This window comes from Amblyraja radiata, chromosome 29, assembly GCF_010909765.2.
Source record: "Amblyraja radiata isolate CabotCenter1 chromosome 29, sAmbRad1.1.pri, whole genome shotgun sequence".
In the NCBI taxonomy this organism is placed as follows: domain Eukaryota; kingdom Metazoa; phylum Chordata; class Chondrichthyes; order Rajiformes; family Rajidae; genus Amblyraja; species Amblyraja radiata.
The window spans coordinates 28,485,946-28,511,140 of NC_045984.1; the positions used below are offsets into that span (position 1 = coordinate 28,485,946).

The following is a 25,195-nucleotide window of genomic DNA, read 5'->3' on the forward strand; positions in this document are numbered from 1 at the left end:
GGTGAGAGTTGTAGGGAAAATGCCAAACATCCTATGCCTTCTAAGGAAGTAGAGGTGTTGGTGTGCTCTGTAGCCTCTTGTGTTCCTGAGCACTGGAATTTACACACCAAGCCAAAAGGAAAAAAAAAAAAATTTTTGTTATTGATGCAACCAGTCAGAATAATTTCTACCATATATTTATGGAGGGTTTTTTTTCTCGAGAATTTGGTGACATGCTATATTTCCTTAAACTTTGAAGTAAAGATACTGGCAGGCTTTCTCCATGATTACATGTATGTGCAGAATCAAGGACAGGTCATCCGAGATGCTAAGGTTCAGAAATTTTAAGTTGCTAACTTTTCTTCATTGCCGAACCACCAATGAGAACTGGTGTATAGTTTCTCAACATCACCTTTCAGAAATCCATGATTAGTTCTTTAGTTTTGCTGCCATTGAGGAAGAAGTTGTGGTTGATGCTTTCCTCTTATTCTTGTACGCTGACTCATCGCCACCCACGATTTGGCCTTCAAACAGTGACGTTATTGGTGAATTTGTAGATGACGGGAGTGTGCTCAGTCACACAGGCATGAATGCAAAGAGAGTAGAGCAAGGGGCTCAGCAGGCAACACTGAGATGTATTTGTTGGTGGTCAGTGAGATGTTGTTACCGATCTGCACTCGTTGAGCTCTCCCGTTGAAAAAGTCAAAGACTCAATGGCAAAGCGAGGTACAGAGAGACCTGGGTGTTGGAGTTGATGAACGGTTTGGAGGGGATGATTGTGTTGAAGTCTGAGCTGGAGCCGATGAACAGCAGCCTGGCATGTGCATTTCTGTTATCGAGAATGTCCAGAGTGGAGGGGAGAATCAGTGAGATGACATCTGCTGCTGACCTGTTTGTGGCAAACTGAAGCAGATCCTGGTCATTTCTGAGGCGAGAATTGATTCACACAATAACCAATCCCTCGAAGCACTTTATTGAAACATATAAGATTGTTAAGGGCTTGGACACACTAGTGGCAGGAAACATGTTCCCAATGTTGGGGGAGTCCATAACCAGGGGCCACAGTTTAAGAATAAGGGGTAAGCCATTTTAGAACGGAGATTATGAAACACTTTTTCTCACAGAGAGTGGCGAGTCTGTGGAATTCTCTGCCTCAGGGCGGTGGAGGCAGGTTCTCTGGATGCTTTCAAGAGAGAGCTAAATAGGGCTCTTAAAAATAGCAGAGTCAGGGAATATGGGGAGAAGGCAGGAACGGGGTACTGATTGGGGATGATCAGCCATGATCACATTGAATGGCGGTGCTGGCTCAAAGGGCCGAAAGGCCTACTCCTGCACCTATTGTCTATTGTCTATTGTCTATTACTGTGGCTCATCAATCTTTCTCTGCCTTCTCCCCATGTGGGAAATATTATCCTAGTGAGAGTTGGTGCCTTCAGAACCAGACTGTGGATGAGTGGGATCAAGTGGAGGAATTGATGGAAAAAAGTTTGTTGAAAAGTTCATGCGAATTTGATAGTTCATTGCAGTAATTAATTTGCTGCAAGAATCCAATCTGTTACACTGTTTGATTAAAAGTTATAATTGGCCCCTGCAATTAAGACATGGCTGCCGCCGAGAAACATTAATATTCCTGGCACTCAATTCAACTGTGTAATTGAGATTAAAAAGGAAGCACTGCATAATGGAAAAATTAATTAACCTGGTATAAGGAAATCTGTGATGACGGCTGTTAGTTTCAAACACTGCAGTTCAGCACGAGTTTGTGCCCCTGCCCATCCCTTGGGAAATAATTTGCTGTGTAAATGCTGTGATTGGTAAATGTCCAATATACTTGCATGTCACAAGAGCTAGACACACGGAACTAAAATGAAATAACATCTCACGGTGGCGCAGCGGTAGAGTTGCTGCCTTACATCGCTTGCAACGCCAGCGACACCGGTTCGATCCCGACTACGGATTCTGCCGGTACAACGTTTGTACGTTCTCCCCGTGACCGCGTGGGTTTTCTCCGAGATCTTCGATTTGCTCCCACACTCCAAAGATGTATGGATATGTAGGTTAATTGGCTTGGTATAAATGTAAATTGTCCCTAGTGTGTGTGTAGGATGGTGTTAATGTGCGGGGATCGTTGGTCAGTGCAGAATCAGTAGGCCGAAGGGCCTGTTTCTGTGCTGTATTTCTAAACTAAAAAAAACTAACATTTTCTCAGAACTCGGATCCCTCTGCTCTAAAACACTCTCCAAGAGTGTAAAGTATATATGCAGTTTTGTAATGAATGGCACCATAAAAATATATAATTGGTGGTTTAGGACGAACAGTCCTTGTTCCAGTCACACAGTTGTCCTATCTCCCAACTCTTTCTGTGTTACATCGACGACTGAATCAGGGCTACCTCCTACACCAGAGCAGAACTCATGGACTCTATTAACTTCAAATTCACCTGGATTATCTCTGACACCTCTCCCCGCTTTCTTGACCCCTTTGCCTCTATCACAGGATACAGACTATTGACTGGCATCTACTGCGAACCTACCGGCTTGCACAGTTATCTGGACTAAACTTCTTCCCACCCTGCCTCTTGCAAAGATACTATCCCTCCCACTCTTAATTCCTCCATCTCTACCGAATCTGCTCCCAAGATGAGGTTTTCCATACCAATAACATCGGAGATCAGGGCCGGCCTTAAACCAATTGGACCAATTGCTCCCAATTGGACCAATTGCGCCCAATTGGGCCCCCTGCCCAAGGGGGCCCTGCGCTAGGCTGGTGGGCAACACACTCTATCCCCTCAGCAGCTACCCCAGTAGGTGAAATTCCTCACCGACAACAACACAGCCCCGCTGTTAACTCTCAATACTGTCACCGGCACCAGTGATGGAAATCGGGGGGTGGGGGGGGGGGGTACACAGGGGGATGGTGTTCCCCTACTTTTCAGTTTCCAGTTTAATGAGTACTGCAGAAAGATTGGAGTCGTTTATCACTTGATTCGACTGAGACAAAAATGATTTGTTAACTGCCATTGTTAGCACTTGTTAACAGCCAGTAGTTAACACGTAGTTATACAATGTGTCACCAATACATCGATCTGCATTCCTCAGTCAATATAATTGTGTTTTGACCAAGTATTAATGACGCCGCATTCCTTTGATTAAAATTCACGGCAGAATTTCTTAAAACTTACTGTCATTAAGGGCTCCGGACCGCGAGCACGGGCTTCTTCTGTGCAGGTGCAGTCATTCACCCACGTTATTTTAAGAAGGAACTGCAACTGAGGAGGAGATTCACTGTGATGGATGTCTGTGTGAGTTGAGTTGGTTGTGTGTCTTGTATTATTGGTTCTTTTTGTTGTATGCCTGCAGAAACCTAAGTTCCTAACGGAAAAATAAAGTTCATTGTATTGTACTGTATTGTATTGTAAATGCTGGAACAATCGAAGGTAGGCAAAAATGCTGGAGAAACTCAGCGGGTGAGGCAGCATTTATGGAGCGAAGGAATAGGTGATGTTTCGGGTCGAGACCCTTCTTCAGACTGATGTGGGGGTGGGGGGGAGGGCAGGAAGAAGAAAGGAAGAGGCGGAGAAGTGGACTGTGGGTGGGCTGGGAAGGGGAGGGGATGTGGTAATTTGTACCCGTCATTTAGGGATGATATATGAATTATTTTTTTTAATGCATGCGTGTTGTTTTCTCTCTTTCCTTCAAGATTAGTTCTTCTGTTTGGCTTTATTTGCTTCAGTTTTATTTAGTGTTATTTATCACGTTTTGGATGTGGCTTTTGAACGATTTAAACGTATCAGATTTTTAAAATTCATATAAATTCATAGCGTTGGCTGAGCGCCAAATCCCTTCAGCTGTACCTGCAACTGAAGCTACAGGTGGATTAGTCGACCTTGAAGAGGCATTGACACTTTGCTTTTATGTAGAGGGTAATAGAGAATGGCTCCGGACCGCGAGCTCACTGACTGAAAAATCACACCCTTCCGATCAATTATTTTAGGATATGCCTTTCTAGAGAACATGCTACTTTTTGCTTTGCCCATTTTTAAAATATAGAATTTTGAAAAACGTCGCCTAGCCATTCCCTCCACAGATAGACACAAAATGCTGGTGTAACTCAGCGGGTCAGGCAGCATCTCTGGGGAGAAGGAATAGGTGATGTTTTGGGTCGAGACCCTTCTTCGGACCCTCCATAGATCCAGCCTGACCTGCTGAGTTCTCCTGCACTTTATGTTTTGCTCTTAAAATAAATCCGTGGTCTGTTGAAGAAACAACACGATAGACCACTCTGGAAGTGCAAGTTTTGCTGTACACTTCATATTGTAGAACACATCATAATACACCTTGAGTGAATTAATGGGGTCAGATTATTTTGTTTAATCTGTTGTCTAGAATTAATCGATACCCATCCTTTGTACCTTATATCAGATTTAAATCGGAATTCCGATTTTTTTGTTTTCCTATTTGTCAATTTTTTGTGCCCGATTATTTGGCGGCCAATCAACTGCTGTCTCTAAGGGGGTTGCGTCCAATCACCGACCAGCTTCCCTTAAAATTCCCGTCCAATCAACAAATTGGTCTCCCGTCCAATCAGCCGCTGTCTCCAAGGGCATTGTGTCTAATCACATAATCCAGTTTAATGGTAATTAGCAGCTACTGTAAAGGTTGGAAGCCAGTGGAGGTACTGACAGTCAGACGAGAGCAGGAGAGATTAATGCCCCTGTCCCACTTAGGAAACCTGAACGGAAACCTCTGGGTGGGGCGCAAAGACTCCAGAGGTTTCCGTTCAGGTTTCCTAAGTGGGACAGGGGCATAAGACAGTGTATAGCACCTTGGTGTACAATTTCATAATATATACTAAATAACAGGGCTGACAGACCTTGGCTGGGAACCTGGGGCTCACCAAAATTGTTCCCAATTGGGCCCCGCACTTCCTAAGGCCGGCCCTGTCCGAGATGTCTTCATTTTTCATAGTGAATGTGGTTTCTCCTCTTCTGTCATAACTGGGTCCCTCACACATGTCTCCCATGTGTCTCATAGTTCTTCTCTCGATCACCCTCACAACAAGGACAGAGTTCCCCTTGTCCTCACCTTTCACCCCACCACGCCCGCATCCAACATCACCCTCCAGTACTTCCATCACCTCTATGAGACTACGATTCACTGTTGGAGTGCTAACAATGGGGTGCTGGGGATAGTAATCTGGGAACATTGCTATGTAATGCCTTGCAATAATCAGAACATAATGCTTCGTAGTTCTGGAGTGTTAATCTATGTCCATTGTGTCTCATTTTGATGCTGTCGATGATATGCAGTAACTGTCCACAAGAGGGAGTGCACATAAATCAGCAAGGATTTCCCAGTCCAACGTTAGACACAAAAAACTGGAGAAAAGAAATAGGTGATGTTTCGGGTCGGGAGAAAGGGCTATTTATTTTTCTCCAGAGGTGCCGAGGGGTAACTTTTTCACGCAAAGGGTGGTGGTTGTATGGAACAGGCTGCCAGAGGAGGTAGTTGAGGCTGGGACTATCCCAGCGTTTAAGAAACAGTTAGACAGGTACATGGGGTGCTGGGGATGGAGGGATATGGACCAAGGGCAGGCAGGTGGGACTCATGTAGCAGGGACATCTTGGCCGGTGTGGGCAAGTTGGGCTGAGGGCCTGTTTCCATGCTGTATCACCCTATGACTCGATGCTGTCTGACCCGCTGAGTTACACCAGCTTTGTGTGTATATCTTCGGTTTAAACCAGCATCTGCAGTTCCTTAAGGGGCTGTCCCACTTTCACAACCTAATTCACCACCTCTGCCGAGTTTGCCCTTGACTCATGCTCGCAGCATGGCCGCCACGAGGTCGTAGGTAGGTCGTGGTGCTAGTCGTAGGTACTCGTCACATCAAGTAGGTCGGGGCATTTTTTCTAGCCTGATGAAAAATGTCCACGAGTAAAAAAGGTCGTGAATTAGGTTGTGAAAGTGGGACAGGCCCTTTAGCGGGTCAGGTAGCATCTCTGGAGAGAAGGAATGGGTGACATTTCGGGTCGAGACCCTTCTTCAGACTGATGTCAGGGGAGGGGGTGGGACAAAGATAGAATGTAGTTGGAGACAGTAAGACTGGTGGGAGAACTGGGAAGGAGGAGGGGATGGAGAGAGGGAAAGCAAGGGGTATCTGAAGTTAGAGAAGTCAATGTTCAAACCGCTGGGGTGTAAACTACCCAAGCGAAATATGAAGTGCTGTTCCTCCAATTTGCGCTGGTCTCGACCCGAGACCCCACCCATTCCTCCTCGCCAGAGATGCTGAGTTACCCCAGCATTTTCTGTCGATCTAAGAGAGTAACATTTGTTACTCGCCACCTGACTGTCAGGGGACAGGTTTGTCGTGAAGATTCCAAAATAACAGTGAAAGCCTGTGTTAAGTGGTTTGTAACATGTCTAAACTAAACTTTTAAGCAATTGACCAAATATCCACCATTAACGTGGTGTTTAAGAAGGAACTGCAGATGCTGGAAAAATCGAAGGTAGATAAAAATGCTGGAGAAACTCAGCGGGTGAGGCAGCATCTTTGGAGCGACGGAAATAGGCGACGTTTCGGGTCGAGACCCTTCATCAGTCTGAAGAAGGGTCTCGACCCGAAAATGTCACCTATTTCCTTCTCTCCATAGATGCTGCCTCACCCGCTGAGTTTCTCCAGCATTTTTGTCTACCTTGGGATCAAGGATGATTTGTTTCTACTCGAACTCTACACGATCAACCATGATCACGATGAATGGCGGTGCTGGCTCGAAGGGCCGAATGGCCTCCTCCTGCACCTATTTTCTATGTTACTCCAATTCCGAAAGTTCTGATGTGGCTGATGAGGCTTGTGTGTGGGAGCCTCAGACTCTTCCACAAATGGGATAGGAGACATAGAACAGTACAGGAAGGGGCCCTTCAGCCCGCGATGTTTGTGCTGAACATGACACCAAGTTAAACTCATCTCATCTGCCTGTACATGATCCCATGTGCCTATCTAAAAGCCTTGTAGTGCCACTATCATATCTGCTTCCACCACCACCCCTGGCAGTACATTCCAGGCATCTGCAGTTCCTTGTGTCTACAACCATGTCCTGGTGGCAGGCAGCAGACAGCCTGCAGGGATTAATTAGACTGATCCTCTGTCTTTCTGCCCCTTTGCCCGAATGCCCCAATTGTGAAAGTGTCCAGTGCCTGCTGTCACACTTGATGTCTGTCATCCACGAAGGATGTGGATGATAGTGCGGCCTTCTCCCATGGAAAGAAAATCCTGATATGGACACAAAATGCCGGAGTAACTCAGCGGGTCAGGCAGGATCTCTGGAGAAAAGGAATAAGTGACGCTTCGGGTCGAGACCCTTCTTCAGACCGAGAATCAGGAGAAGGTCTGAAGAAGGGTCTCAACCCAAAACCTCACCCATTCCTTCTCTCCAGAGATGCTGCCTGACCCGCTGAGTTACTTTGTGTCTATTTTAGGAAGATATAGGTTTTGGTTTTGGTTTCAGTTGGCAAACTCCCCCTTTTTTCACAGAATTGGGTTCCTTGGTACACAAAAATGCTGGAGAAACTCAGCGGGTGCAGCAGCATCTATGGAGCGAAGGAAATAGGCAACGTTTCGGGACGAAACGTTGCCTATTTCCTTCGCTCCATAGATGCTGCTGCACCCGCCGAGTTTCTCCAGCATTTTTGTGTACCTTCGATTTTCCAGCATCTGCAGTTCCTTCTTAAACAATTGGGTTCCTTGTGTCTGTTTTTGCCAGGTGCTGGTTTACAGTAAAGGTACAAAGTGCTGGAGTAAGTCAGCGGGCCAGGCAGGCAGCATCTCTGGAGGACATGTAGGGGACACTTCCATAAACTGGCCTTGTACAGACACAGTCCACAAGGGCGAAACGTCGCATACCCATGTTCTCCGGGGATGCTGGCTGACCGACCCGCTGAGTTACCCCTGGCCTCAAGACACGAAAATGCGGGGTGATTTGATTTGGTATCTCATAGTTGTGATAAGAGTGCCGGGGGGGGGGGGGGGGGGACACAACAAACAACCACCAGGCAAGGAAACGCAGGATTTTCTCGGGCTGAGCTGAGCCAGAGAAAGATGACTTAATCAGTGATGGGGGCGCGGCTGGGTGATGTATGTACGCTCGGCGCTTGTGCGCCGTGGTCCGGACGTGCGTGAAATGTTGACGCGAAGGTGGGTCCGTTCAGTTGGAGAATTGACTGACTGAGTGTGAGAAAGAAAGAGAAAGAGAAAGAGGGAGGGGGGGAGGAGAAAAAGAAGTGGAGACGAGGCGAGGGAGGAGGCTGCGCTGAGTTGGGGAGATGGAGAGGAGCAGGAGCACCGTGGTGGTGACAGGTAACTGGGTTGGACGAGCTGCCACAATGTACCATCTACACTTTTTGTTACAGGAATCGGCTGCCGGGAGCCCCCGGGGGTTGGGGCGTCTAGCAACTTGGCTGAGAGTTGAGGAAGGGTTGTGAACCAAATCCTTCCCCCCCTCCAGCCTAACACACTTCTTTGTGTGCCTGCCGCAAATTTGTGATTACATTTAATTCCTCCAATTTCCAGGCTGCATGCTTCTGAAATCCAGTGTTACTTGAAATTATTCCTGATTTGGTTGGAAAAAAGTTCTCCTTCAGTCGGACGCCGGTTGTTTTAAAAAGTTGAAACAAACACCTGTTGCAATCAATGTTAAATGAACATCAGTACAAGTTGCAAAACATGTTTAGCAACTTGCATCAACCGCAGCAAACTTTGGAATGATTACATTCTTCTGAATGGTTCTCACTGTGTTTACCTCCATACATACGGCCATAATAAAAGGGAAGTTGGGGGCACTCGGGAAAAGAACGCCTTTGGAGTCAGAGAGGAAAATAAATTGCAAAACAATTGGAGAGGGTTTGTCGTTTGTTTTTGCTGTGTCGGGGTGCCATTGTGTGTGACTGCTGCTGTAGTGCATGCGATGCCGAGCTGTGGAAGACAAAGGGACAAGGGAGTTGGTCAGACAGGGGCCGAGACTGGGGCCAGACAGTAACATTAGGGAAATGAGATCATGCATGAAAGGCTTGGGATTGTTGAGTGTCTGCGAACTCGGACTGTTGTGACGCCTGACTGCAAATAGTTAGGACGCAGAGCCTTTAACTAGTTAGGGAAGGTAAAACTGTGTCTGGCTGAGGGGACATGAAAAGAAAGAAAGGCTCAGACAGAATCAAACAAAGAGGAGATTAGTGTTAAATTTAATTTTAAACAGTCTTTGGATGATTTAAATATTTTTCTTTATAAAGATCATCTTTGCAATCTGGCTGGGTTTTTCAGTACAATTTAATTGAAAGTTTTTAAGGATATACAACTTCATGCAATTTTCTTATGTGATTTTTTGTTTTTATATTGCCCAGTACCTTTAGCCAGGAGAAGGGCGATTAATAGAGTAGCCAATGCAGGAATCCAGGAATTGGAGTTTGCAGTTACATGTATTTGTCAAAGGTCTATCAGAAATGTTGAGACACAGGACATTAAGAAGTTTTTAGTCTTGGTTTTGTAACTTTTCCTAGCTCCTTTCTTGACCTTTAGGTGGCCCCATGCATTTTACAGCCATTGAATTTCTTTCTCCAGAGGCAGTCAATATTGTAAGCTGTAGAAGGTGGGGGGGAACCTCCCAAAACACTGAGATGTTAATAACCAGATCATCTGTTTTGATGTGTAGTGAGGAACTGCAGATGCTGGTTTAAACCAAAGATAGACACAACATGCTGGAGTAACTCGGCATGACAGGGAGCGTCCCTGCAGAAAAGGAATAGATTAAGTTTCGGGTCAAGACCCATCTTCAGACAGAGTCAGGGGAATGGGAAACGAGAGATATAGACGGTGGTTATAGAGAGATATAATGAATGAAAGATATGCAAAAAGTAACGATGATCAGGGAAAGGTGGAGCCCACAATGGTCCATTGTTGATAACGAGTTATACAGTGAAACAGCAGGAGGATAGTGAAAGTAGTAAGATGACTAGGGTCGGGGAGGGACAGAGAGCGAGAGAGAGGGTATGCAAGGGTTACTTGGGAGTTAGAGATATCAATGTCATAACGCTGGGTTGTAAGCTGCTCAAGCGAAATAAGCTTTTTGTGTCTATCATTTGTTTTAATGATTGTTCCTTGAGAGATAATTTTTAGACCTGGGGCTGCAAGGCATGGGGATTGTGCAAAGTGAGGTTTACTAAGCTATGCTCTACTTGACAAATAAGTGCCTGAAGTTGACACTGCACCGCAAAATGAAATCCGTTCTTTTCAGTTTTGACATTAATCTTTAAAATATGTCATCCAAAACACTTTGTCATTATAAGTAACTTTGTTGGATACCAGTGATGATATCAAAAATGTTAAATGGAGCCAAAAAAAGTAAATGAAAACTACTGTTATTTGGTGTGTCTGTGACCTGAAACTTAGAGACAAAACTCTCTGGAACCAAGTTGGAAATTTTTTATTTCTCCTCCACGACTGGTCTCATTTCAGAATTTAAATTTCATTTGATGCTAATAGATCTTTGTTAACTAAAGGTGTCAGAAATATACAGAAGAGCTATCTTATCACTACCTCACAACAGGGTGGATATGGATTGGGCTGCTCCTCATCCTGAAGCATTTCTTACACTTATTCTGTAAAATACTTATATAAGATTATTATTTTTAAAGGCACACATTAGGAGGTGGAAAGACTGTGGTACACAGTAAAGCAGCAATAAAATAAGTTTTTTTAAAAAAAGATACATGTTCTGTATACTTCGACAGGTGGTTGGTTAATAAGTTAACTTTGATTTTAAAGTTCTTCTCTTTCTTTAATGTGCCTTGAAGTGCAAATAATAGCCTCCTCTTGTCCTCTTGCATTATGTAAACTGCACAAGTATTCGAGTCATTTAGAATCGGTCATATATGGAATGGTGTCGTCACAATGTCACCAGCCTGTTGCGATCACGGAATTAATTGAAGGCCATTCAGCCCGTCATGCTTGTACTGGCTCTTCAAAAGCATTCCCCGATTTGTCTTGACTCATCTGCCCTTTCTGCATGGCCCTGCTAATAAGTGAGTCTGAGGTGACCGGTCTGAAGAAGGGTCTTCGCTTCAGAGATGCTGCCTGTCCCGTTGAGTTACTCCAGCCTTTTTGTGTCTCTCTCGAGTTAATTATTCATTGATATTGAAAACTAAATGAAAGTCCTTTGTTTGGTCAGTTGTTGTTGTTCCTCTCCTATTTCAGCTGGGAAAGAGGACGGTTCGGGATTTGAATGTCGCCCCCAGCCCCTCTTCAAGCTTCACGGTGCGGGGGACAGAAGCCCCGCCGCGCACGAGGCACAGCGTCCGCCCTTGCTGCTTCCTGGCGGGCACTTCACAGTGTCGTTGACAGTAGCTGCGGGTAACAGGTCGTGGCCAGGACTGTCCCCGCTCTCGTGAGTACAGGAACAGCTGTGTCAAGTCAGGAAGGAGCCAAAAGCCCCTGTCCCACTTTCACGACCTAATTGGCGACCTCTGCCGCGTTTGCCCTTGACTCATACTCGCAGCATGGTCGCCACGAGGTCGTAGGTGGTCTTTGTAACTCTTCCTCATGCTTGTGAGTGGTCTCCGCGTACTCGTGGCCTCAAGTAGGTCGCGGCGTTTTTTCCAGCCTGATAAAAAATGTCCACGAGTTTTTTTTTAAAAAAAGGACGGCATGGAAAAAAATGATGCTTTTTGGTCGTGATGGTAGTCGTGGGTTGGTAATTGGCCCGAGAAAAAAAATGCAAACATGACATCATGTTATCATGTGATCATTTTCCACTCGTAGCTAGTCGTAGTTGGTCTGAGGTGTGGAAGACTGAGGTCGAGGGGGGTCGTAGGAGGTCATAGACATAGTCGTAGGAGGTCTTTGACTTCGACGAGTCAACACGACCTTGACAATTTTTTCAACTCGTCTAATGCCTTCTAAACTCGTGGATTAGGTCGTCCAAGTCGGAACAGGCCCTGAAGAACGACAGAGAGAGCTCTCGTATGGAAAGCACTTTTTTTTTGCATCATCAAAGAGCTTTACACCCAATGAAGTGCTTTTTTCTGAAGGGCAGTCACCCTTGTGATGCAGGAAATGTGGCAGTCAATTTGTGCTGGACATTTTGAGTGGGCCACAGCAACCTTCCAAAAACATCACAGCCCCAGAATTAAAGGGCGTTCCTTCAGGAAGGATAGTGAGGAGGAATTTCTTTAATCAGAGGGTGGCGAATCTGTGGAATTCATTGCCACAGAAGGGTGTGGAGGCAACGTCAATGTCTATTTTTAGGGCAGAGACAGATAATCCTTGATTAGTACGGGTGTCAGGTTATGGAGAGAAGGCAGGAGAATGGGGTTAGGAGGGAGAGATAGATCAGCCATGATCGAATGGTGGAGTGCACTTGATGGGCCGAATGGCCTAATTCAGCTCCTGCCACTCATGACTTTATGAACTTATCATCATGACAATGATCAGATGGTGCTAGAGGTATACCCGCCCGGATACTGGGCAGTTGCTGAGCTACACTCCTAAAGATTGGCCACGGGATGTTTTAACGTCCATTTGAACGTACTGCCGGGACTTTGGGTGAATGTCAGAATTGAGAGTATCTGTGATGGTGATAGGAGGGTCAAAAGAGGGAAAGGAGGTGGGGACTGGTTAATTGTTTAAGAAGGAACTGCAGATGCTGGAAAATCGGAGGTAGACAAAAGTGCTGGAGAAACTCAGCGGGTGCAGCAGCATCTATGGAGCGAAGGAAATAATCAACGTTTTGGGACGAAACGTTGCCTATTTCCTTCGCTCCATAGATGCTGCTGCACCCGCTGAGTTTCTCCAGCACTTTTGCTTACCTGGGACTGGTTAATTGGTCAACCAACACATTCCTGGCTTTATTACCTTTCCCTTAATGTTACACAAGGCAGATAAACCCAGATTATGCATCAGACTAGATCTTGAACTTTGCGATCAGTTTTTGAGCTGTGATTGGGAGAGGGCCTGTGTGACAATGGAACGGTTGTGGAATATGTAACTATATTGTACGTCCCCTAACGTTGACCGTCCGTTCACCCCTACCCGTGCCTTAAGTCACTATCGTCCCAAAGGGGAGGAAACGTCTCAACCTTATCGGTTGGTCTATATATGTCTCCCAACCCAAAATTGTGCTTGACCTTGAAATACTTCCTTTATTCAGAAACTATTTGGGGATAGACAATAGATGCTGGTGTGTTTTCCCCAACCCGTGGAAAAAAAATGAAAGTTTTCTCACCACCATGGTTTATTTACCTTTTACACTGATCTGTCATCAGAATTTGTTTTTACTCTTACAGAATAGGGGCATACCTGGTTCGGCCTGTATTTAATGGGCGAGGCAGCATCTATGGAGCGATGGAAATAGGCAACGTTTCGGGCCGAAACCCTTCTTCAGACTGAAGAAGAGTTTCGACCCGGAACGTTGCCTATTTCCTTTGCTCCATAGATGCTGCCTCACCCGCTGAGTTTCTCCAGCATTTTTGTCCACCTTCGATTTTCCAGCATCTGCGGTTGGTTCCTTCTTAAACAGGCCCGGATTTAATGTCCACTTGTAGTTGTGGTGGGAGAAAGGTGGCTCGGAAACAAATGCAAGGCAATGTTTCAAATGCAATGTGGTAATACTGTTGATCATGTGATTATTGTGGTGGAAGCCCTCAATAGAGTGGATGTGGAGAGGATGTTTCCACTAGTGGGAGAGTCTAGGACCAGAGGTCACACTCAAAATAAAAGGACGTTCCTTTAGAAACGTCACGGTGGCGCGTACAGCGGTAGAGTTGTTGCCTTACAGCGAATGCAGCGCCGGAGACCTGGGTTCGATCCCGACTGCGGGTGCTGTCTGTACGGAGTTTGTACGTTCTCCCCGTGACCTGCGTAGGTTTTCTCCGAGATCTCTGGTTTCCTCCCGCACTCCAAAGACGTACAGGTTTGTAGGTGAATTGGCTTGGTAAACGTAAAAAATTCCCCTTGTGGGTGCAGGTTTGTGTTAATGTGCGGGGATCGCCGGTGGGCCGAAGGGCCTGTTTCCACGCTGTATCTCTAAACTAAAGGAGATGAGGCGGAATTTCTTTAGTGGCAGGGTGGTGATTCTGTAGAATTCATTGCTCTGTGGAAGGCATCAATGGATATTTTTGAGGCGGGGATTGACAGATTCTTGATTAGTAAGGGTGTTGGGCGTTATGGGGAGAAGGCAGGAGAATGGGGTTGAGAGGAAAAGATAAATCAGCCATGATTGGATGGTGGAGTTGACTTAATGGGCTGCATGGCCTAATTCTGCTCCTAAAACATACGAACAGTGACAAGTTTATAAGCAACCCAAACATTGCCTTGATGTTCTCTTGGTGAGTGTTTGTGGGGGGTTCATTTGCCTCTGCTGCTCAGGCAAGCTTCTGCATTGTTGACTGGTTATAACAATTCTCAGATAGAATTAGTGTTTAAGAAGGAACTGCAGATGCTGGAAAATAAAAGGTACACAAAAATGCTGGAGGAACTCGGCGGGTGCAGCAGCCGCTGAGTTTCTCCAGCATTTTTGTGTACCCTCAGATAGAATTAAGCAGTTCCACAATTGGCTCAATTGATCCCTGCTACAATCAGTAAATATGATTGTGGATTTTTTATTTTTTTTCTCATGGGCTCAAACAATTTGTTTCTAAACATAGCTCAGAAATCTGTCTCGAACTTCAGATCATCTGAGGGACAGAGGGAGTTAGATGTGGCCCTTGTGGCTAAGGGGATCAGAGGGTATGGAGAGAAGGCAGGTACGGGATACTGAGTTGGATGATCAGCCATGATCATATTGAATGGCGGTGCAGGCTCGAAGGGCCGAATGGCCTACTCCTGCACCTAATTTCTATGTTTCTATGTTTCTATCAGGAGGAGTACCGTGATGTATTGCACAGACCTGACTTTTATTGCATTCCTCTGATTATGAAGTCTTACCTGCAAATTTAGCTCATTTGCTTATGGAAATTGGCTGCCGAGTTCCTGCCCTACAAGTAAGGAGGAAACATAGAAAGCAGGAGCAGGAGTAGGCCATTCGGCCCTTCGAGCCAGCACCGCCATTCAATATGATCATGGCTGATCATCCACAATCAGTACCCCGTTCCTGCGTTTCCCCCATATCCCTTGACTCTGTTAGCCCTAAGAGCTAAATCTAACTCTCCCTTGAATACATCCAGTGAATTGGCCTCCACTGCCTTCTGTGGCAGAGAATTCCACAGATTCACACCTCTCTGGGTGAAAAAGGTTTTGCAGGGTCATAAGAGGGAAATAAGGTAGGAAGGGGACGTTAGTTATTCAACCAGTATATCCCTTGTTCTGTTAGCTTGAACAAATGATCGAGTGTTTTGTGCCATATTTCTCACACGCAGAGCCTCCATGAACCATGCCTTTGGAAGAAAACACTTTCCCCAACACTAGGGCCTACTCGATGATCTGATGCAGCTATCATCATCGACAAACTTACGTTCTAGACCCTTGAGTTCACAAATTTGAGGGTTGATTTTATTCAGGACCTTTACAATTATTTTTGTTGAGCATGGAAATGCTCTGTTCTGGCTTTTTCTTGCCTCCAGTTCCCTCCCCTCTACTTTCAGTCTGAAAAAAGGTCCCGACCCGAAAAGAGACCAAAAAAAAGACCCAGTGTGTCGGAAGGAACTGCAGATGCTGGTTTAAACTGAAGATAGACACAAAAAGCTGGAGTAACTCAGCGGGACAGGCAGAATCTCAGGAGAGAAGGAATGGGTGACGTTTTGGGTCGAGACCCTTCTTCAGACCCATTCCTTCCCTCCAGAGATGCTGCCTGTCCTGTTGAGTTATTTCAGCATTTTGTGTCCATCTTTTAAAAACAAAAGGCTTATCCTTTTTCTCCAGAGACGCTGCCTGACCCACAGTGTTACCCCAGCATTGCACACCATCCTGACATGGGAATGTTTTTACCATTCCTTCACTGCTGGGCTGGGTCTGAACCTGGGAACTCTCTCACTGAGAAAGCGCCTGTCCCACGCAGTCTACAGAGGAGGTGGCTCACCACTATCACCTGGAGGAAGGCTAAGGAATGTGCAATAAAATGCCGGCATCGCCACCAATGCCTACACTCAATTAAAATAAAAGAACCAAAACAGTTCAAGCCTGCCTGATCCCCGTGAATAGCACCTGCAGTGACGAATAAAAATAAATATCTGGAAATGTCGGCAACCTGATACTTGCTGTAAAATCAGCACAAGCCTGGAAATGTCCTGTGTGATGGAGGTGACAAGGCAGATAAACACCGCTAATCCTATTAGTCCCTTTGTCTGTCTGTCGAGTCCAGACTGCACACCCTTGAGACCAGTATGTACAAGGTTTCTTGCCTCAAAATCAGTGCATGGTCTGACTAATAGCCCTGTCCCACGGTACGAGTTCATTCCAAGAGCTCTCCCAAGTTTGCCCTGATTTGAACGCGGAGATTTACGGTAATGGCCACTCGTCGGTACTCAGGGCTCTCGTGGACATTATTCTTAAACTGTGGCCCTTGGTTCTGGAATCCCCCAACATCGGGTACATGTTTCCTGCCTCTGGCGTGTCCACAAAACGGAGGGATCACCACCAACAGCTGCAGATAAGAATAAGGAGTAAAATAATAAGCCATTTAGAATGGAGATGAGGAAGCACTTTTTCTCACAGAGAGTGGTGAGTCTGTGGAATTTTCTGCCTCAGAGGGCGGTGGAGGCCGGTTCTCTGGATGCTTTCAAGAGAGAGCTAGATAGGGCTCTTAAAAATAGCGGAGTCAGGGGATATGGGGAGAAGGCAGGAACGGGGTATTGTTTGGGGATGATCAGCCATGATCACATTGAATAGCGGTGCTGGCTCGAAGGGCCAAATGGCCTACTCCTGCACCTATTGTCTCCCACACTCCAAAGACGTACAGGTTTGTAACTTGAATGACTTGGTAAATGTAAAAAAAAATGTTTTTTAATTATCCCTAGTGGGTGTAGGATAGTGTTACTATGCGGGGGAACGCTGGTTGGCGCGGACCTGGTGGGCCGAAAGGCCTGTTTCCGCGCTGTATCTTTAAAAAAAAAATGTTTTAAATGAGAGTATGGCCAGGGTCATGCTGATCTTTGATATTGCCTGCCTTCTTGAGGCAGCACCTCCTGTAAATCCCCTTGATGGTGGGCAGGTCAGCAGCTGTGATGGACCAGGCAATGTCTGCGTTATAATTAACATTCAGAATCTCCAGTCTTATTTTCTTCAAATCGTCACTCAATGTGGAAACCTTCCTCGACAATTTTTCCATCAAAAAATCCTCCACTAGGTTGTCCTTTGGTCTTCTCAGAAGAAAGGAATTAGGCAATTCGGCCTTCCCTTTTACATATGTCTATCCATTTCTGATATCGCTGTAAGAAATTAGAGTACCGTGTACCAAGATGCGGTGAAAAGCCTTTTGTTGCGTGCTTCATTTCTTTAAATTTGCTGGGGATGGGCTAGAATCTTAACTGTTCCAAGTCTTTGAGGGTGAGGGTAGAGATTTATTAAGGTCAATGGGAATTATCGGATAGTAAATAAGAGAACTTTGTGAAGCGGTGGTGATGCAGTTGGATAATGAGAAAAGACTAGGTAGATGGTTGGTTGATGGGAATGTATAACGTAACTGGATGAGGATTATTTTTTGATTAGAACAGGTGTTTCCACTTTTCATTATCTACATAATTGTCTTCATATTTGCTGTTGTTCAAATATTTCGATCGAGCCATCTAAAGTGTAGATACGTGGATGTGTAGGAAGGAACTGCAGATGCTAGTTTACACCGAAGATAGACACAAAATGCTGGAGTAACTTAGTGGGGACAGGCAGCATGGAGAGAAGGAATAGGTGACATTTCGGGTCGAGACCCTATTTCAGACAATCACCCATTCCTTCTGTCCAGAGATGCTACTAGGCCCCGCTGAGTTACTCCAGCATTTTATGTCCATCTTGCATAATGCATACTGTAGATACAATGCTCAACTAAAGGGCCTGTCCCACTTGGGCGACCTAATCCGCGAGTTCTGGCGAGTTTGCCCACGACTCGTACTCGCAGCATGGTCGACATGAGGTCGTAGGAGGTCTTCGTAACTCTCCTTCACGCTCGAGGCCTCAGCTAGGTTGCGGCGTTTTTTTTCTTCAATATGTTAAAAAATGCCCGCGAGTAAAAAAAAGGTCGCCATGGAAAAAATCGATACATTTTTTACTCGTAGGTTTAGTCGTAGTAGGTCGGCATGTTAGTCGTAGGTAATTGAGGGTAGTCAAAGGTAATCGTAGATAGTCTTCATCATAGTCGAAGGAGATCGAAGGAGGTCGTCTTCACTCTCCACTATTCGGTGTCCAATTTTCCCGAAGCTAGTCGTATCTGGTCTTCAACATAGTCGAAGGAGGTCTTCAACATGTCATTTTTTCGAACTCTTCTAAATTCGCCAAGTGGGACAGCCCCTTTACATGCATCAAATTCTTTTGCCTGATATTTAAAAATGAGGGATTGGTTATGCATTTGTGTATTGGCCAATACCAATTAAGTGTTTGCATTGTAGCAGAAGACGTTCCAATTTTGAATAAAGCAAGCTCAGATAAGCAAATATGTAATACATGAGCAGGTAATTGTTTTAGTGTTGTTGATCAATGGAAAGTAATTGGCCTCGGGCATCGGGACGACAGATGGCACAATGGGCTAAGTGTTCGGCTGGCAACCGGAAGGTAGCCGGTTCGAGTCCCGCTTGGAGTGCATACTGTCGTTGTGTCCTTGGGCAAGACACTTCACCCACCTTTGCCTGTGTGTGAATGTGGGTGAGTGATTGGTGGTGGTCGGAGGGGCCGTAGGCGCAGATTGGCAGCCACGCTTCCGTCAGTCTGCCCCAGGGCAGCTGTGGCTACAGAAGTAGCTTACCACCACCGAGTGTGACTGAGGAGTGAATGAATAATGCGATGTAAAGCGCCTTGAGTATTAGAAAGGCGCTATATAAATCCCATCCATTATTATTATTATTATTGAATTCCTCTTTTCATCATTTGGATAAATATCACGGAACCTTTTGGGGCCCATGTAAAGCACTGGTCAGACCACCTTTGGAGAATTGTGATCAGTTTTGGGCCCCATACCTGAGCAGGATTGGGTTAACGCATGATGAGCGTTTGACGGCTCCGGGCCTGTCCTCGCCAAAGTTTAGAAGGATGAAGGGAGATCTCATTGAAAGTTACAGAATAATGAAAGGCCTGCATAGAGTGAGTGTGGAGAGGATGTTTCCACTAGTGGGAGAGCCGAGGAGCATCGAGCACAGCCTCAGAATAAAAGGATGTACCTTTAGAAAGGAGACGAGGAGGAATTTATTTTGCCAAAGGATAGTGAATCTGTGGAAGATATAGAAGGCCGTGCAAGCCATGTCATTGGGTATTTTAAAATAGAGAATGACGGGTTCTTGATTAATAAGGGTGTCAAAGGTTACGGGGAGAAGACAGGAGAATGGGGTTGAGAGTGAAAGATAGACTCGATGGACCGAATGGCCTAATTGTACTCCTATGAATTATGACCATCAAAGGCCCGGCTTTCTTTAGCATCTTGGGTACAAAACCTCTGGCAGTTTAGCGCTCCCTAGAGTAACAGCACTATATGTTGCTCTGTCTGGGTTCAAGCTATAGGAGACTTGAACCGTGAGCTCTTTAACTCATGGCTGATACCTAATGCAAGTTAGGACATCGCTCAAAATAGTGAGCAGTTTGTACAACTGTGTTGTATCAGTAATGTTCAGAGACTGAGTCTAAGGCAATGTGTTATCGCTGGCTATTCTTTGTAATGTTGAAACCCCTCTGTTATTTCAGGTTTTGGTCCCTTTGGGGAGCACACTACCAACGCAAGTTGGGTCGCTGTGCAGGTAAGAGGACTTTCACTTGCTTCCTTCTTCTTCTTATTTCGTGTGGCGTGCACAGCCTAAAGTTGTTGGACAACTTGTTCTATTTGATCTTCCGTTTGTGCACGTCGAGTTAATTGCATGTCGAAACAGGGCGGACCACGCGAAGGTTGCAATCTTCCACCCACTTGCTTCCTTTAGATCATTTTACTTGCCTTGCCAACTGCTTGTCATTTCATTGATACCGGAGAATGTTGTGTGTTTTACTATTAACTTCTACAGGTGTCCATAAGAATATCATGTCGTGCCCTACGGGTAAAACTCCCTCTACACATTTGTGCCACGCAGTTCCAGTACAGGGACAGCAGTGGTTCCGGAGTGTGAATTTCCTTCATCACTGGCTTTACGCACATCTAGACCAACAGTCTATTTTACGAACGTCCTTTAATTCTGAGGCTGTGACCTCTAGTCCTAGACTCTCCCACTAGTGGAAACACCTTCTCCACATCCACTCTATCCAATCCTTTCACTTTTCGGTAAGTTTCAATGAGGTCTTCCCCTCATCCTTCTAAACTCCAGCAAGTCGAGGCCCAGTGCCGTCAAACGCTCATCATAAGTTAACCCACTCATTCCTGGGATCATTCTTGTAAACCTCCTCTGGATCCTCTCCAGGGCCAACACATCCTTCCTCAGATATGGGGCCCAAAACTGCTCACAATATTCCAAATGTGGCCTGACCAGCACATTATAGAGCCTCAGCTTTGCATCCCTGTTTTTGTATACAAGCCGCCCTTGAAATAAATACGAGCATTGCATTTGCTTTCTTTTTCTTCCCGTTGAAAGATGCTCCTTGTTTGGCAAAATATCCCCGGTAACGTCTACGATCTACACATGAGGAAGATGGCAGCGTTTGTTGTTAACTAGAACAGCCTCATCAGAAGACCTAAGTTAGATACAAAATGCTGGAGTAACTCAACCAGTCAGGCAGCAACTCTGGAAAGAAGGAATACGTGACTTTTGGGTTGAGACCCTTCTTCACACTGAGAAGAAGTATCTAAAAATCATTGTGGGTTTAAACCAGCACCTGCAGTTCCTTCCTACACATTTCATGAGAAGGCCTTGCAGCTTTGGTGAATCCCTGCCTTTGCCCAAGGTCGAGCAGGTCATTTTGACAGGCTATTCCTGCACAGTATTTTCTATCCCGGGGTGGGGAACCTGCGGCCTTCTAGGCCAATAAGTGCGGCCTTTTGAATGAATTCAAATTTTATAGAACAAATCCTTTTATTTTTATTAATATGGTTTTGTTTGTCTTTTATTATTTTTATTTTAACCTTAAAATGAACGTATTTAAAATACCAACGAGCAAAAGAAGATTCAACGAAATAATCCTCCCCGACTGACGGCCACAATTAAAACATTAGTAAGTCATGAGGGCTATTTTAACAAAATAATGTACATTTTGAAGTATATCTAATTGAAGTATCTTGGATGTGGCCTTATTAGATTACAGCTAACTTAATGCGTCATTCCAACATGAAAAGGTTTATATAGCACGTTTAAATCAACTCGCGCTGAAACCAAAGTGCCTTGCATAAAATTAATAATTCCGTACATCTATAGAAAAAATTTAAAAAGAAAAATGGCACAACACATTGTAGAATTCAACATGAACGTCCCCCCCACAACAGAATCAGAATTTTCCACTGTGGGGAAACGCACCAGAAAGTTTAGACCTCTTCTTCTGTGACCACCCGAGGTCGGGGCCTATTTGTGGCCTCCGCAGCCAGTCCGATGTTTTCAGGCCCCCAGCGGCTTAGAAGTAGCATGGTTTGCCACATTGTAGGTGCTACATTCAAGCTCTTGCTGCAATCTTCCATTTCTTTAAACCATACCATTCCAACAGTATTCAGTGAAGATATATTTTAAAAACATTTTTATAGCCTTCGGATACGCCAACGCACTTTGCAATGAATGCACTGTTTAATTTAGTCTGGTTTGGTTTATTATTGTTACATGTACCGAGTAACAGTGAAACGTTTTTTGTTGCGTGCTATCAAGTCAGTGAAAAGACTACACATGATTACAATCGAGCCGTCCACAGTGTACAGAAACAGGATAAAGGGTCAAACATTTAGTGGACGATAAACTGAATTAAAGTCTGATTTAAAGATAGTTCAAGGGTCTCCCATGAGATGGAAGCTCAGGACCGCTCTCTTGTTGGTGAGTGGATGGTGCCGTTGCCTGATAACTAGAGCCAGGATTTTGCCATAAATGCCAGGTGCCTTTTCGTGCCTTTTTTGATGATTTCAGGAAGATAATGCCCTTTTCACAATTGAGTGCCTAAATCGTGAAAAGGGCATTATCTTCCTGAAATCATCAAAAAGGCACGAAATGCCTACATCAGCCTTTTGTTTCCATTTTAACGTAACTTACAAGAAAATTTACACCACCGGGGCGAAACCCGGCTGTAAGTGGGTGTGAAGTGGTGATTTGGAGAGGGGTGCGTGGGAAAGGGTCCAGTCTTTGCAGACTGGAGTCATGCTTTAAGTAGGTGTGAAGTGGTGATTGGGGCGGAGTAGGTGGGGAAGGATCTAGTCTGTTCAAACTGGAGTCAAGCTGTGAGTAGGTGTGAAGTGTTGGTTGGGGATGGGGTGTGGGGGTACCAGGGTTAAGTTTCTGTTTATCGATCGTGCAGTAGAACTCGTTCAGGTCATTGGTCAGCTGACGATTGTCCAAGGAGAAGGGGGGGGTTTCCACTTGTAGCTTGTGATTACTTGCAAGCCCTTCCACACTGAAGAAGAGTCATTTGCTGAGAACTTGCTCCTCAACTTCTCAGAGTACCTTTCCTTGGCAGCTCTGATTCCTCTTCTCAGCTTGTACTTGGCCTGCCTGTAGAGGTCTGCATCCCCGCTCCTGTAAGATCTACCTCTGCAAGCGTCAAAATGCCTAAAGTCTAGTCAATGCCCTGTAAAAAATGGAACGATTTGCTGAGTGTACGGGAGTGATATATTCTCTACAGACAACTGTGTGCTGTTTTGCAAAGCATGTGAGAAAGCAGTGAATCATGAGAAGAAATATTTCGTCTCCCAGCATGTACAGACAGGTAAATACAAGTCGACGGCAGAGAAACTGAAGGTAGGAAATATGCACAACATTTACTGCTGGCTCCAGTCCCAAATCTGAGTTTTCGAGTGATCTGGGCAGAGCATTCATTGATGCTGGGATTCCACTGTGGAATTTGGAAAACAAATCTCTCAGCGGTTTTTTAGAGAAATACACAGAGGAACATATACCGAGCGAGTCATCATTACCGAAAAATAATGTTGACAGAAACTTCAACATTGTTGTGCAGAAAATTAGAGATGAAGTTGCACGCAACAAAATATGGGTCTCAATAGACGAGACGACCGATGCTGTGGGGAGATATGTTGCCAATGTGGTCATCGGTACACAGGAGGCAGGTCAACCATCAAAGGAGTATTTCTTGACATTGGAAGTATTGGAGAAGTCAAAGAGCACAACTATTGCTGTTGGTTACATCTTCACTTGCTATACTTTGTACTTAGGGTTCCTGGCGATGTAGGTAAAGACATACAAGGAAAATGATACGATGATCAGCCATGATCACATTGAATGATGGTGCTGGCTCAAAGGGCCGAATGGCCTACTCCAGAATTTTGTGTCTATCTTCCGTTTAAACCTATTGTCTATTGTCTATAACAGCTGGGAGGAAACTGTCCCTGAATCTGGAGGTGTGCGTTTTCAAAGTTCTGTATCTCTTGCCTGATGGGAGAGGGGAGAAGAGGGAGTGACCAGGGCGAGGCTGGTCCTTGATGATGCTGGTGGTCTCGCCGAGGCAGTGCAGATAGAGTCAATGGAAGGCGGGTTGGTTTGCGTGATGGTCTGGGCTGCGTCCTACAGCCCGTTGCAAAGTTGAAAGGCACAAAGTGCTAGAGTAACTCAGTTGGTGCAGTGCAGAGGTTGGTGAGTGCGATGGTCTGTACTACAGAAAACATGGCAGCCAAATTGCACCCAGCAAGTTCCACAAACTCTGGTGATTACTGATGTGTAAAAGATACATCAAGATCCTCCTTTATGTCTACAAAGCCCTCAATTGGCTTGCTCCCACCTACATCAAAACCTGCTGCTCACCCACCACACCACCTCCAGGTCCCTCAGATCGGCCGATTTGGGGTTACTGAACATCCCGCGGTCTAGGCATAAGCTCAGGGGCGAACGCACCTTTGCGGTTGCAGCTCCTAGACTGTGGAACAGCATCCCTCTTCCCATCAGAACTGCCCCCTCCATCGACTCCTTTAAGTCGAGACTTAAAACTCATCTCTACTCCCAAGCCTTTCTTGACGTCCTCTGAGCGAGGGCTATATGTATGTAGTGATGTTTGTATTTAATCTATGAACCAATGTTGTTTGTTATACTAGAAGGTACACAAAATTGCTGGGGAAACTCAGCGGGTGCAGCAGCATCTATGGAGCGAAGGAAATAGGCGACGTTTCGGGCCGAAACCCTTCTGTCAGACTGTTTGTTATACTATTCTTTTACCAATGTAAAGCACGTTGGCCAACGAGAGTTGTTTTTTAAATGTGCTATATAAATAAAAGTTACTTGACTTGACTTGATAAAAGGTCACTTGGATAATTTGCCTACTTTAAAAACCATGCCATGGGGTTATTTTTGCCCATCACTGATGGCAGACATGGCTTCAGTTCAGTGCATCATGTAAAAGATAGTAATGTCAACCTCTGTGGGACTTCCTCAACATTTTTGCCCCTCACCTTAAAGCTATGCCATCTTATATTTGTTTTTTCCATCCTGGAGAAAATGCCTACCCTATTTATGCCTCATAATTTTATACACTGCAATCAGATTTAAATTTCAACCCGAAACATCACCCATTCCTTCTCTCCAGAGATGCTGCTTGTCCCGCTGAGTTACTCCAGCATTCTGTGTCTATCTTCGGTGTAAACTAGCATCTGCAGTTCCTTCCTACACATCCATGTATCGACACTGTAGATGGCTCGATCGAAATATTTGAAGGACCGCAAATACGAAGACAATTATGTGGATAATGAAAAGCGGAAATACCGGTTGCAATCAAAAAAATCTTCCTCATCCAATTGCGTTATACATTCCGTTTAAACCAGCATCTGCAGTTCCTCCTTACATATTTAAAGTTATTAAATTGCTACCAAAGATCGACAAATGCCGGAGAAACTCAGCGGGTGAGGCAGCATCTATGGAGCGAAGGAATAGGTGACGTTTCGGGTCGAGACCCTTAAGGGTGAGGCAGCATCTATGGAGCGAAGCAATAG

At 45.2% G+C, this 25,195-nt stretch overlaps 1 protein-coding gene across 2 annotated transcripts in view; it reads left to right on the plus strand.

The window, feature by feature from the left end:
* The first annotated feature begins 8,172 nt into the window (after positions 1 to 8,172).
* pgpep1 (pyroglutamyl-peptidase I) overlaps positions 8,173 to 25,195 on the plus strand; it is a 30,678-nt gene continuing 13,655 nt past the window's right edge. For both annotated transcript variants that reach the window (XM_033047052.1, XM_033047053.1), the window contains exons 1-2: positions 8,173 to 8,331; positions 19,837 to 19,889. In XM_033047052.1, coding sequence (XP_032902943.1) covers positions 8,298 to 8,331; positions 19,837 to 19,889 — 87 coding nt within the window. In that variant the 5' untranslated portion in view covers positions 8,173 to 8,297. The remainder of the gene's footprint in view (positions 8,332 to 19,836; positions 19,890 to 25,195) is intronic.